Below are 13,197 nucleotides of genomic sequence, written 5' to 3'. Positions count from 1 at the left end.
CTTATATTCAATATACATACTTTCATATACATACATAATAGCATCCTACTTACAAAAATACACATGCTTTCACATACATATTATACATACATAGATACACCAAATACACATACTTTCACATACATACACCATTTCTACACACATATGCCAAATTCCACATAATATATACAAACACACATATTTCGTAATAAAATCTTGAAATTCATAGTAAATAAAATATGTGGTGGTCGGAATTTAAGAGATGGTGTAATGGCGGTGGTCCTTGGTGGTGACAGTACCCGACGGTGACCAAGACAAAGAGACAAAAAAAAAACTGAAATTGACAATTATTTTGCTAATCACAAGGTGGCGCTGGAAATTGATGTTACAAAAGAAAGAGAAAGAGAAATCAGAAGTTGAAGCCCTACCATCGCCGGAGATGCACATATGGCAGCGAAAATTGTTGTTCCCCTTCGTCGGTAATCTCACAATGGGGAGTTCCCCTTTGTCAGAATCTCCTTGTTGGCTGAATCGATCGTCGATGGATAAAAACGGGGAAGAAAAAAACACGAGCGCAGATGGAAGTGAAAGAAGCAGAAAGTGAAAGAGCAAGTGTTTTTTTTTTTAATATTTACGAACAGCAATACCGGCGACATCTTTACGGATGATACTTACCCCTTTAACGGAGACAAACATCAACAGTGGCGACAATTGTGGAGGGAAGATTACCATGTCTTTTTTTTTTTCCACCTTTAGCGGCGACAATTTTAACTTTTAGCGACAACAATTTATCGCCGGTGTTGTGTTTGTTCGAAAATGAACCCAATCGTTGGATTAGATCGTCGATCGAACAGTTGAGATTTACCAGAATCTTTTAATTTGGATTCGGTCCCAAAGCATTACCGGATACGCTGTTAGTGGCGACAACAACTTTTAGCGGTGAATCAAGCTTGAGTTGCCACTAAAAGTCGTTATCGCTACTAATAACGTCGCTGGAAATAACCTTATTTCTTGTAGTGCATGTTGAACATGTCATGTTTTTTTGTTTGAGTTTTGTGATAGAAATATTGTTATTGTAAGATAATATGTATTGTGGTGTTCCGGTTATAATTATTTTAGTATTAAAATTATATCTAAAATTTATTAGTGTATAGTATATATTTTTATAATCATATTATTTAAATATATACGCTAGTTAATTAATAATGAAAAAAACAGGTTTTCTTGAAACAAAAGAAAAAGTATTTATTTGAAGAGAGATTGAATTAAAATAAAAATAAAAAAAGTTGGATGCGAAGCACAAACCCTTGGTGTTGGAGCAACGATTGTGCAACTCCCATTGCTGATCTGATAGAAACCTTCTGACACAAACACAAAATCGAAGTATCGTCAACCTGACAACGCAAATGTGGCATTCGTCAATGTTAGATTCTATAGACAAGCAAAAGTTATACAACTTTTCCACACGTACAAAACCACAACGCAAATGTACCTATTTTACAGAGGTCGGGGGATTTATCAAAATTGTTTCTAGGGTTTGAGAAATCAGTGATTTTGAATGGCGTTGTTACGGAAATTGTTATCCAAGAAGCAGCCTGATGGACTTGTCGGTGTCTATGAGAGACTCTACGGTAATTATTTACCCTTCTATGGAGTAATTACTTTGGTATGTTTATGTATGTAATGCGATTACCTTTTCTCTTTAAACCTTTCTTCTTAAACCATCACTTCACTTCTATCTAGGTTTTAGATGCTACTTCTAATATGCGGGTTTGAATGCCGGGACAATTAGTTGTACGTAATTGTTTATCGCTCAGCTTTACTCTTCAAACTATTGTCGGATTATGAACTTGTGGCATTATATTGAAGTTTTATTATTGGACGTTTCGAAGCTTTAGTGGAAAAATTGAAAAACAGTGGTCCGACACAATAAAATTGAAACTGGGAACATTAAGTTAGGATTGTGTTGGGGAACTTTCTCTAGGCCATCATTTCTCCTATTAATTATAAGGTTTTTGTTCTTGAACTAATATCATTTTTTCTAGTAGATTAGAGGCAAGTATAATGTGTATACAAGTGCATGCATGTGTGTAATATTGTCTGTCCAATTTCTTTATAAGTATGAATTTGTTTAAGCTTAGAACTTGTTTCAGTTTGATATGATGACACGCCCATTTGGTGTAGTCTTTGACTCCTGTTTCAGAATTAAAACTTGGGAACAAGAAGAATACAAAGCATACGTGGGCAACATCATAAGTAAATTTCAAGAAACTTACCCTGAATCTTCAGTCATGATTTTCAATTTTCGGGAGGGAGATGCAGCAAGCAAGATCCACCAATTTCTATCACAATACTTTATTACTATAATGGACTACCCTCGGCACTATGAAAGTTGCCCATTGCTCTCAGTGGAGGTGATCCACCATTTTCTTAAATCAACTGAAAGCTGGCTCTCACTTGGACAACAAAACATTGCGCTAATGCACTGTGAGGTTGGTGGTTGGCCAGTTTTGGCTTTCATGTCGGCTGCTCTTCTACTTTACAGAAAACAATACACTGCTGCAAATAGGGCCCTGGAGATGGTTTATAAGCAGGCCCCACCTGATGTGTCACCACAGCTGATGTCACGATTGAATTCGTTAGCTTCTCAGTTGAGGTACTTACAGTATGTGTTAAAGAGAAATGCTGAAGAGCAATGGCCTCCAGCAGACAAACCACTCACATTAGTTTGTGTGATGATGAGAATGATTCCTGATTTTGATGGAAAAGGGGGTTGTTGTCCTATATTTAGAATTTATGGGCGTGATCCTTTGTTACTTGTTGATAAAAGTTCTAAACTTCTTTTTTCAACCCCAAGGAGGAGTAAAAATGTCTGCTCATATAATCAGGTAAGATGTCCTATCATGATTGTAGTATACTATACCATTGGTCTATCTAAATTATCTTATTGCCAGCTCTGAGAATTCAAAATGTTTCTTGTGCTTGCTATATTCATTTCGTCATCATTTCTTTTTCAATGTTGGCAATGTAACCTTTTGTGACCGGCTTAACAACTTTTAATGCTATGTAGTGGAAATAAACTACTCGAAAAATTTGCTCATTCAGTCCTCAAAGTTCTAATTTTGGCCAATAGAGCTCTAAACATCAATATTTGTTACAATGTTGGCCACCTGACATGATATAGCTTGTGAAACCGGTATCCATGTCGACATGGCATCTGGCTTGAGTACTCCTACATGGAAAGTTAGTTTTTATTTATATTATATATATTTGATCTATATTTCAACTGGGTTTGTTTGGAAGAATTTATCCAATAAAAAATTCAAATACTATAATATAAAGACATAGGACCCTTACTGAATGAGCAAATTTGACATAATCATCTGTTCTCATTATGACGTTAAGAAAAATCAAATTTCCATTTTCACATAAAACCAACAAATATAAGGCTACAAAAGGTTATGATGCGGACATTGAAAAAAAATGATGTTTAATGCTCTAATGAACACAATTAGAACTCAGGTGACCGAAGGAAAAAAAGATCATATAACTTGTTACCCATTTATGACATTAACCGTTATATTTTTAGAGAGGTGTTTCTTATTCTTTAGGATTATCAGTGCCAGTAATTGGATTTGCCTGGATTTGGATTGCATATCTTCTGACCTTTGCTATGCATTGCAGGCAGAAAGTGAACTGGTCAAAATAGATATTAATTGTCATATTCAAGGTGACATTGTGCTGGAGTGTCTTAACTTGCATGATGATGACATGGCAAAGGATGATATTATGTATCAGGCCATGTTCAACACAGCGTTCATCAAGTCAAATACTTTAGTGCTTAATCGTGATGAAATCGATGTATCTTGGGACATTAAGGATCAATTTTCTAAAGACTTTAAAGCTGAGGTATTTTTCTTTACATTACTCCCGCTCACAGGACATAATGAAAGTAAAAAAAAAAAAAAAAACCTAAAACATATGAGTTGAACCATAGTACTACTATCACGGCCCTTAAATTAAAAGAAATCAAGGGTCGCGATTACAAAGCGGTTTGGCATTAATAGATCTTGGCCATCGGATGAATTTCATCCAAGGGCCAAGATTGAGTGGTCATCCTCAATGATTTTGGTTTTTTTGAACTTTTTTAATATGTTTTTATAGCAAAGCTCCCGACCAAAGCATTTCATATTTGTTTCGATGCTTTTATATATATATATATATATATATATACACACACACACACACACACACACACACACTATCTGAATGCTTTTTATTGGATGAAGCTTCTTTTCACCGAAATGGACGCTACAGCTTCTACGGTTCCAGTAGATTTGTCTTGTTTTGAAGAAGAGGGGCTACCAATGGAAGCATTTGCAAAGGTTCAAGATATGTTTAGTAGTGTGGATTGGCTTGTACCTAAAAGTGATGCGGCTTTGAATAGGCTACATAATATGGCTTTATCTGATATTGTTAATGAAATGTTGGGGATTCAAAGCACTGAATCTAGTAATCTACTTCAAACACTTCCTAAAAGGAATCAAGGCAAAGACGGACCTACAGTATCTCATACAAAGTCAAAGAGTTCATTTCTCGGTGATGAGAAGACTTCATCTGGTATTGTGGGGCCTAGAAGTGTTTCGCTTCCTAGACACTTACCATCATCAAAACAGTTACAAGCATCATTGGATGGTGGTGCAAAAGCTTTTTCTTCTTTTAAATCCATGTCACCTCATATAATCTTGACATGTACACATCCTTCTGTTTCTGACAAACTCGATACACGTTTGAATGATGGTGGGACATCTTCCTTGCCTTCTTCTGTCCCAGCTTCCAGCCCACTACCTGGGCAGCCTCAACCAGCCCAACCTGCTCCTCAACAGGGAGATGGAGGTGGTGAAGCTCCTCCCGGTGGTGGTGGAGGAGGACCTCCACCAGCACCACCACCAGCACCACCAGCACCACCAGCACCACCAGCGCCACCAGCGCCACCAGTGCCACCCCCACCCCAAGCAAAACCAGCAGCCCCACCACCAGGCCCACCACCACCACCACCAAATAAATCAGGTCCACCACCACCGCCTCCTCCAGTTAATGGAAACAAAGAAGGTGCTCCAGGTCCACCACCACCACCTCCAGGTTCAAAAGGAGGCGGTGTAGCTGCTCCATCTCCACCACCTCCGTTAAATAAACCACGTGCTCTATCAAGGACAACTGCTGTGAAAACTCAACCAGGAAAAAAGCTGAAGCCTTTACATTGGTCAAAAATAAATAGAGTAGGACAAGGAAGCTTGTGGGCTGAAGCAGAAAAATCTGGTGAAGCGGCAAGGTGGTTTTTTTTTTTTTTTTTTTTTTTTTGACATATTGACATTGATCCCCTACTAAGTTTTGCATTCTTATTTTTCTCATTAGGGCACCAGAGATTGATATGTCTGAACTTGAAACACTCTTCTCAGCATCAAATCCAAATTCTGACAAGGCCACAAAAGCAAAATCCAAAGCAGCTAATAAACCTGAAAAAGTGCAACTGGTAATAATTTAATTTCCTTCTTGATTGCATGAAAAATCTTAAACTGTACTTGTGGCTGACTTCACACATCTTTTTATGGAAGATTGGCTTATATTTCGTACTTGTTGCAGATTGACCATAGGCGGGCATATAACTGTGAAATCATGCTTTCAAAGGTGAAGGCACCATTGCATGAATTGATGGTAAGATCAAAATATGATGCATTTATTTCAAAATTAACTTTGTAATAAATGTTTTTAATGCTTTAGTTGTGAAACTTAACAGGAACATGTCCTTAATTTGGATGAGTTAGCAATGGATGTTGATCAGGTGGATAACCTTATAAAGTTCTGTCCTACCAAGGAGGAGATGGAACTACTTAAGGTGTATTTTTATTCTCCATTACATTACATACCCATATCTTTTATTCATAGTATAACTTACATTGTATATGCTTAGGGCTATAAAGGAGAACCTGAGATGTTGGGCAAATGTGAACAGGTACATAGTACCATATTTCTGGATTTATGTCATTAGTATGTAAATAAACTCGGGGACCAAAATGTGAAATTTTAATATCTGATTATTTGTAACAGTTCTTCTTAGAGCTAATGAAAGTTCCACGTTCAGAAGCGAAGCTTGTAGTTTTTTCATATAAGATACAGTTTAGTGAACAGGTCAGGAGATATTATTCTTTGTGTTTCCTGCTTTCTTATATTTACCATATTTTAACTTTGCTGTTCTTTTTGCAAATTTAGGTTTCAGAACTTAACGATAGCCTAAAAGTTGTATATTTATCAGTAGAACAGGCAAGTTATTAGTTATCTGTCACTTTAATTATGCAGTTATTCAGCGACAAAAAGATTGGATTAAATTTTACCTTTTTATGTATGTTATATCAGATTAGGAGTTCTGTAAAGTTGAGAAGAGTCATGCAGACAATTCTTTCTCTTGGGAATGCTTTGAACCAAGGAACTACAAGAGGTGAGTTACTAATTTTAGTTTGATTTTTTTTTTTTTTTTTTTTTTTTTTGTATATTATTTGGAGTTACAGAAAATTGTTTTGGTTTTAGGTGCTGCTGTTGGGTTCAGATTGGACAGCCTCTTAAAACTTAACGAAACGCGTGCCAGGAACAATAAAATGACTCTCATGCATTATCTTTGTAAAGTAAGACTTTTATTTATTTGTTTGTGTTTCTTTCACTTTGTTTATGGTACATATCTTGCTGTATATGTTAGGTGCTTGCAGACAAACTGCCTGAACTTTTGGATTTTTCCAAGGAACTTGGCAGCTTGGAACCTGCATCAAAGGTTTTGTGGCATTCACATTTATTTTTTTTAATTAAACTTCTTTTAGTTTCTCTTTTGTTGATTACAATGATATATTTATTTCAGTTACAACTAAAAATCTTGGCAGAAGAGATGCAAGCGATTACAAAAGGACTAGAGAAAGTAGTCCAAGAAAAGAAGTTGTGTAAAAAAGATGGACATGTGTCTAAAAAATTTCGGAAGGTATGCACATAAAGTTGATAACAGCCATAAATGGAACCTGTCAAAGGAATTGGATTTTGGGGGAATTGGAATCCCAAGGAATTGCAGCCTATCATGTGTTGGTAGGAAATGCAATGGAATTCAATAATAAAAGCTGATCTTTTTTAGGTTTAAACTTAATATATATATATATATATATATATATATATATATATATATATATATATATATATATATATATATATATATATATATATATATATATATATAATGAAAAGAATGGAATTGGATCCGATGGAATTGTATTCCATGTATTTGGCAACCAAACACGTCATGCAATGGAATTTCAAATTTCAAACTTGCCCTTGTTATGTTATGGGCTACCAATAACTTCCACCACTGTTTTATGTTGATCTAGAGGTTATTGCACTAGACTTTGACCATCCCCTTTAGCAACTAAAACCTTGGTTGGTTGTCCAAAAGATTTAATAAGAAAAGAAAAGATCACAAAAACCCACATGTCATTTATTTTTCCTTTTAGTTTATTTTGTTTATTAAATTTACTTTATAAATAATTAGATGTTATGTTTATAAAATAAATAAATAAAATCTGCTCAATTACCTAAAAACAAATTCTCTACAAAATGATACCGATGATGATATATTTTTTATAAAAAGATTGGCTTGGGTTTGTTTGCTAATGGGGTAAAGTTTGGGTTTAGTTGGGTTGTGTAGGTGGAACAGATATAATTAGTTTTTTTAACCGTAAATGTTTTTCTTTGTTTTTCATGTTCAGTCTCTGAAAAAGTTTCTGGCTTCTGCTGAACCTAATGTGAAGGAACTCGCCTCACTTTTCTCAAAGTTGGTAGGTATAAAGAATTCCTGTAAATATAAAGATAGCTATAAGTATCCCAGTTTTTAACACTGCACTTTACACAGGGTAAAAGTGTGGATGCTTTAATTATTTACTTCGGAGAAGACCCTGCCAAATGCCCATATGAAAAAGGTAATCAGTCATAGAACAATATACATTCATGATAAAATATTCATTTGTTACAAATTGATTTCCAGTTTCTAAGTTGTGATATTGTTTTCAGTTGTTGACACTTTGCTTAAGTTTGTGAGAATGTTTAATCAAGCTCATGATGAAAACTGCAAGCAAATTGAGGCCGAGAAGATTGCAGAAAAGAAGGCTGCACAGAAAGCAGCCGAACAAGAAAGATTAAAGGCAGCTGAAAAAGATAAGTTGAGAGCAGAAGAAAAAGAAAAGTCAAAAGTACAAAATCATTCCAAAATGGAGTCAGAACTAATAAGAAATAAAACTCCTATAGAAAGTGCCGAATAATTTTTTTTCTTTTGCCCTTTCTATATAACTAAAAAGGGTGGGAAAATAGCAGCGGGTTCTGGTTGCAGCAGCCAGTGCATGTGTTCCAGCCTTCTTTGCTGAAAAAACTGGTAATGATCTGGTGTTGATTGATTATGAAGAAGGGTTCCCATGATGAATCTCTGCAATGTAAAGTTGTATAATACATTAATACAATAGTTTTTTGCTGTAACTGATACTGCTGGAGCATCACTAGACTGAAGGTTAGTCGTGATTTTCAAACTTTCATCAAGAACTTGAGAAGATTTTATGTCGATTTTTATTTTTTTCCGTTTGATGATGAATTTTATGTATTTTGCAGCGAAGAGAAATGGGTGCGAGTAATTTTTTGTAGTTGGCATCTTGTAAATATATAGAAAACTTAGGGTTGCAGCCGAGACAGTAAGATGTAGAAAGTTTTGTAATATTTTAGTGTGATAGCATCCTAGGTCTCACCGATTTTGTAGAAAATTACAGTTATATCTATAAGATTTTGTAGTTCTTTTATGGAACATCAGATTAATCTGGATGACATAGTTAGAAATTTGAGTTATTCATGTTGCATGCGTCAAGTTATCCATGAATCAGAAGAGGCATATGTGTACCCTTTTTTGGGGAACTGGTTTATACATGTTATGTTAGTTTATACACATGATGTTAACATCCGAGGAACACACATATCGATATATTTTTGCTTTAGGCTACCTGGCAGGGGGACCATTTACACCTATCAAGCTTAATTATGGAGTGTTTAAGTGATCAGTTGCCTCTTGCTTTTAAATGTCTTGGTAGGAGATGCATCCACAGCATTATGATCATGAGTGCTTGGTTCCAGACTTTAACCAACCTGGGAATGATTTTACACTCATCCACCACCCATACGGAACCCAACATTCTCGCTGGCGCACTTAATGATACCAATTTTGTAGCATTTTATGCTGGTCTAAAGTTACAGCTTTTAAAAAGCTTTTAGTATCATCAATATACATATTAACCAAGTACATAGTCAAGCAGTTGTGATTGTAAAAAAGAGTGATTGTTGGAATAGTGATGAAAAGTATAAACGATCATGCTAGTATTAGACACATAGAACTACCTTTGATATAAAATTTAACGTCTCGTATGCATGTATCAAGAGCATGATTAATTGTTGAATTCTTATGGAATCTGTTGTAATTGTTGAATTCTTATGGGTGCCACAAATTATAGCACTACTCTCGCCTCATGAGCGTGATTAATGTTGAATTCTTATGGGATCCGTTGTAAGCATTAAAATATACAAATTGTGGCAATGCTTTGACTGAGGTTGCCTTTTTTCTTATTTGCCACATTGTAGATGCCAGTTTGTTTATTCGGTAACCTATCTCCTTATGTAACAACGGAGATTTTTATGACTTGATGATGAACTATTTGATAGCTCAATGGTGTTTAGATATGGATTCTACTGTCTTACGTCCACTCGATTGAAGAAATCTATTGCAAATGGTCATTTATGTGAGTTAGATCGATACATTTCCTAACATGATGGCTGAAGTCACTGTTTCCTTGTCTCTCCATTGGTACAAGTATAGGGGTAACAAGAAGGATTGTAAATTTGTAATTGGGTTAGATTGGGGTAATCTCCTTTTCTTTGTATCTAATTTGTAAACTTTGTTCCCTCTAGCTCCTTGCTAGTCGGAGTTTTTATTTCAATGTCTTGCCGGTTCGAAGAAAAAGGGTATGAACAATGCTTTAATTTGAACTCAATAAATCCACTCTAGGTCATTAATAATCTTATAAATGTTTCAGAAAAGAGTTGGATGAAACTGGTGGGAAATTTTATAGTTTTTATATGTTTTTGGAGCCCATGACGTTAAACGGGCGCGAAAATTGATAGAACTATTAACGTTTGGAATAATATCGAATCTCTTTTATGGATTGTTAATAGTCCTCATATACTCCTTAACATTACAACTTGCTTAGTCAAAGGTTTTTTAAGCTTTGGGACTTCTGCAATTAATTATAAATGGTTTTGAAAACTTCTAAAATCACGATTTTGAATTATTATTCTATAGTAGCTCATATATATGAGGTATCCCATTCAACATTACTATTATGTAGAAGAGATGGACAAAAATCATACATAAATGTTTTTTTTCATCCTTTACTTCATTGTGGTTTCAAATTGATTTCGTGTTATATTGTTCCCCTAACAAAAACCTTTAATTGTTCCTTTACTTCATTACTATTATGTAGAAGAGATGGACAAAAATCATACATAAATGTTTTTTTTTTCATCCTTTACTTCATTGTGGTTTCAAATTGATTTTGTGTTATATTGTTCCCCTAACAAAAACCTTTAATATTTGAAATATCTTCTTTTTGCTATTTCAAATTGCAAGAACAATTATGCCTTTTATAAGAACAATTTTGAAAGTTGTAAAATGGGTTTCGAAATTGCAAAATGAAATTAGCCATTTTTATTATTTAAGGTTTTTATGTGGTGGGAAATAATTTTTAGAACGCCGAAAGATTCATTCAAGGAATCAATTAGATAGATCTAGCATATTGAGTACAACACGAGCTAAAAACTTACAAGCTAATATGGAGGAGGAAACCAAGCCTGATAATATAATATATGCAAATTAATTAAACTTCATCCAAGAAAAAATAGTCGATTGAATATCACCCAACAAATCGTGGAGATCAAAGAAGAGAAAAACTTGTGTTTTTTTTGGTGAGATCCCCATGGAAGCCTCCAAAGCCTATAACAATATAACAAAGGGTCCTGATCTTATTATGTGGTTATTATTATTTTTTTTAATCACATAAGGTATTATGTGATTATTATGTAAAAAAAATTATTTTCGTTTTTCCTTATTTTCTTATTTAATTACCCGTTTAAAAAAGTTGTGTGTTTAATAAAAATTATACAAATATACCATCTTTTATATAAAATTACACACACCGGTATTTTGAATAATAAACATGCTTTAAGTAGGTTACAAAACATACTTTAAAAAACATAAACATACAACCTTCGTAATAAACATACTTTGAAATAAACTTCATTCATTCAAATCGAACCACAAAAACTCTGATCTGTTACAACCTTCATAATAAACATACCTAGAAATAAACTTCATCCATTCAAATCAAACCACAAAAACTTTGATATACAAAACTCCATGTAAGGAGTTTTTGACACATCACTTAGCCACGTAAGAACTGTTTTCTGCGGATCAGTATACACCTCTACGAATCAGTGTACACCTCTACGGATCAATGTACACCTCTGCAGATCAGTTATAGAAATGTTTTCTGCGGATCAGTGTACACCTCTGCATAACTGTTAAGGAATACGCAAAACTATTTTCTACGGATCAGTGTACACCTCTACATAACTGCTAAGGAATACGCAGAACTATTTTCTGCGGATTAGTGTACACCTTTGCGGATCCGTGTACACCTATGTGGATCAGTGTACACCTCTGCGGATTAGTTATAGAAGTTATAGACGTATTTAAGTGGTTTTTTTGTGAGTTTGCGAGTTTCAATTAACAGTAGAAGTTGTTTTTTCATTGTGTTTGTGGAGAGTGATTTGTAAAATGAGTTTTATTATTTTGTGTACGAGAGGGTCGTGGCAGTTAGTTAATGGAGATGAGGTTTACGTTAGAAATAATGTGAAAAACTATGGGTTAAATTTTCCTTTCTAACATTGACCATGAAATGTTATTAAAAATGGTTAAAAGTAATGCAGGTATGTTAAATAATCATATATGTTTGTCTTTTAAACACCCAGAGTTAGGGTATGTCATGGAACTTAGAAATGAAATTGATGTATTTCAATTGAGACATGTAATGTCTGAATCAAAAAAGACGGTGCATTTGTATTTATCGGTGGTAGGTGAAGAAGTTGAAGAACAAGAAGTGGTTAACAACCAGTTTAATCCAACAAAAACTAATAGAGGTTGTAGGGAAAGCCAATGTGATAGAAATTGTTCAAGGGTTTAAGTATTTTAATTTTTGGTACCAAACAATAGCTTAAATTTTATATAGTCCTATTAATTTAAAAGAATAACATATCACTTCATATATCTTTTACAAAATTCAAAAAATAATTCATCATTTTTTTTACAACTTGCAAAAATATCACTTCGTTTATAATTTTTACAAATTTCAAAAAATAATTCATCACTTATTTGACAGCTTACAATTTCAAAGAATAAAACATCACTTCGTTTATAACTTTTACAATACAAAAAATAATTCATCACTTTTTTTACAACTTGCAATTTCAAAAAATAAAACATCACTTCCTTTTTGGACTTTTACAAATTTCAAAAAATAATTCATCACTTTTTTTACAACTTGTAATTTGAAAGAATAACATATCACTTCATCTATAGCTTTAACAAATTTAAAAAAATAATTCATCTCTATATAAATGTCAAGTACTACACAACTATACTTACCATTACTCATCTCTTTATAATTCTCAATTACTACTCCTATAGAACTTCTATATCAATTTTCATCAATATAATGGCGAGTTTTCAACCAAACGAAGAAATTAAAGTTGTTAATAACTCGTCAGGATTTTCTACAAAAAATGTATTAGCATATATTTTATCTTCATAAATTGTCAAATGACATTTTAATTTTTTTAACCAAACAATCATTTTTAGGAGTTCAAATCCTGTGACGATTTAATAGAATGGGTGCAAAAGATGGGACGTGTGCTTGGGTACATTATTATGATAAGAAGAAAAAAGATAAAAGAAAGTGGGCTCTTAACTAAAGATGGGATGTGCACTTTGGTACATTATTATGGTTTTACTTTTAATGGTTATATATATAATCATTATTATCT

At 33.8% G+C, this 13,197-nt stretch overlaps 1 protein-coding gene across 1 annotated transcript; it reads left to right on the top strand.

Moving 5' to 3' along the window:
• Positions 1–1,255: 1,255 nt before the first annotated feature.
• On the top strand, positions 1,256–8,898 carry LOC111880293 (formin-like protein 6). The gene is made up of 18 exons (XM_052765983.1): positions 1,256–1,610; positions 2,164–2,867; positions 3,664–3,888; positions 4,269–5,311; positions 5,395–5,512; positions 5,623–5,694; positions 5,777–5,875; positions 5,951–5,992; positions 6,088–6,168; positions 6,250–6,300; positions 6,394–6,475; positions 6,565–6,659; positions 6,731–6,802; positions 6,887–7,003; positions 7,779–7,847; positions 7,922–7,988; positions 8,080–8,569; positions 8,668–8,898. Exons 1-17 carry the CDS (start codon positions 1,538–1,540, stop codon positions 8,325–8,327), a joined length of 3,258 nt encoding a protein of 1,085 aa, XP_052621943.1. The 5' UTR covers positions 1,256–1,537; the 3' UTR covers positions 8,328–8,569; positions 8,668–8,898.
• The last annotated feature ends 4,299 nt before the right edge of the window (positions 8,899–13,197 follow it).

This window comes from Lactuca sativa, chromosome 8, assembly GCF_002870075.4.
Source record: "Lactuca sativa cultivar Salinas chromosome 8, Lsat_Salinas_v11, whole genome shotgun sequence".
NCBI classification, from domain to species: Eukaryota; Viridiplantae; Streptophyta; class Magnoliopsida; order Asterales; family Asteraceae; genus Lactuca; species Lactuca sativa.
Note: the sequence above shows the minus strand (reverse complement) of the source record. Positions and strands in the feature narration are given on the sequence as shown.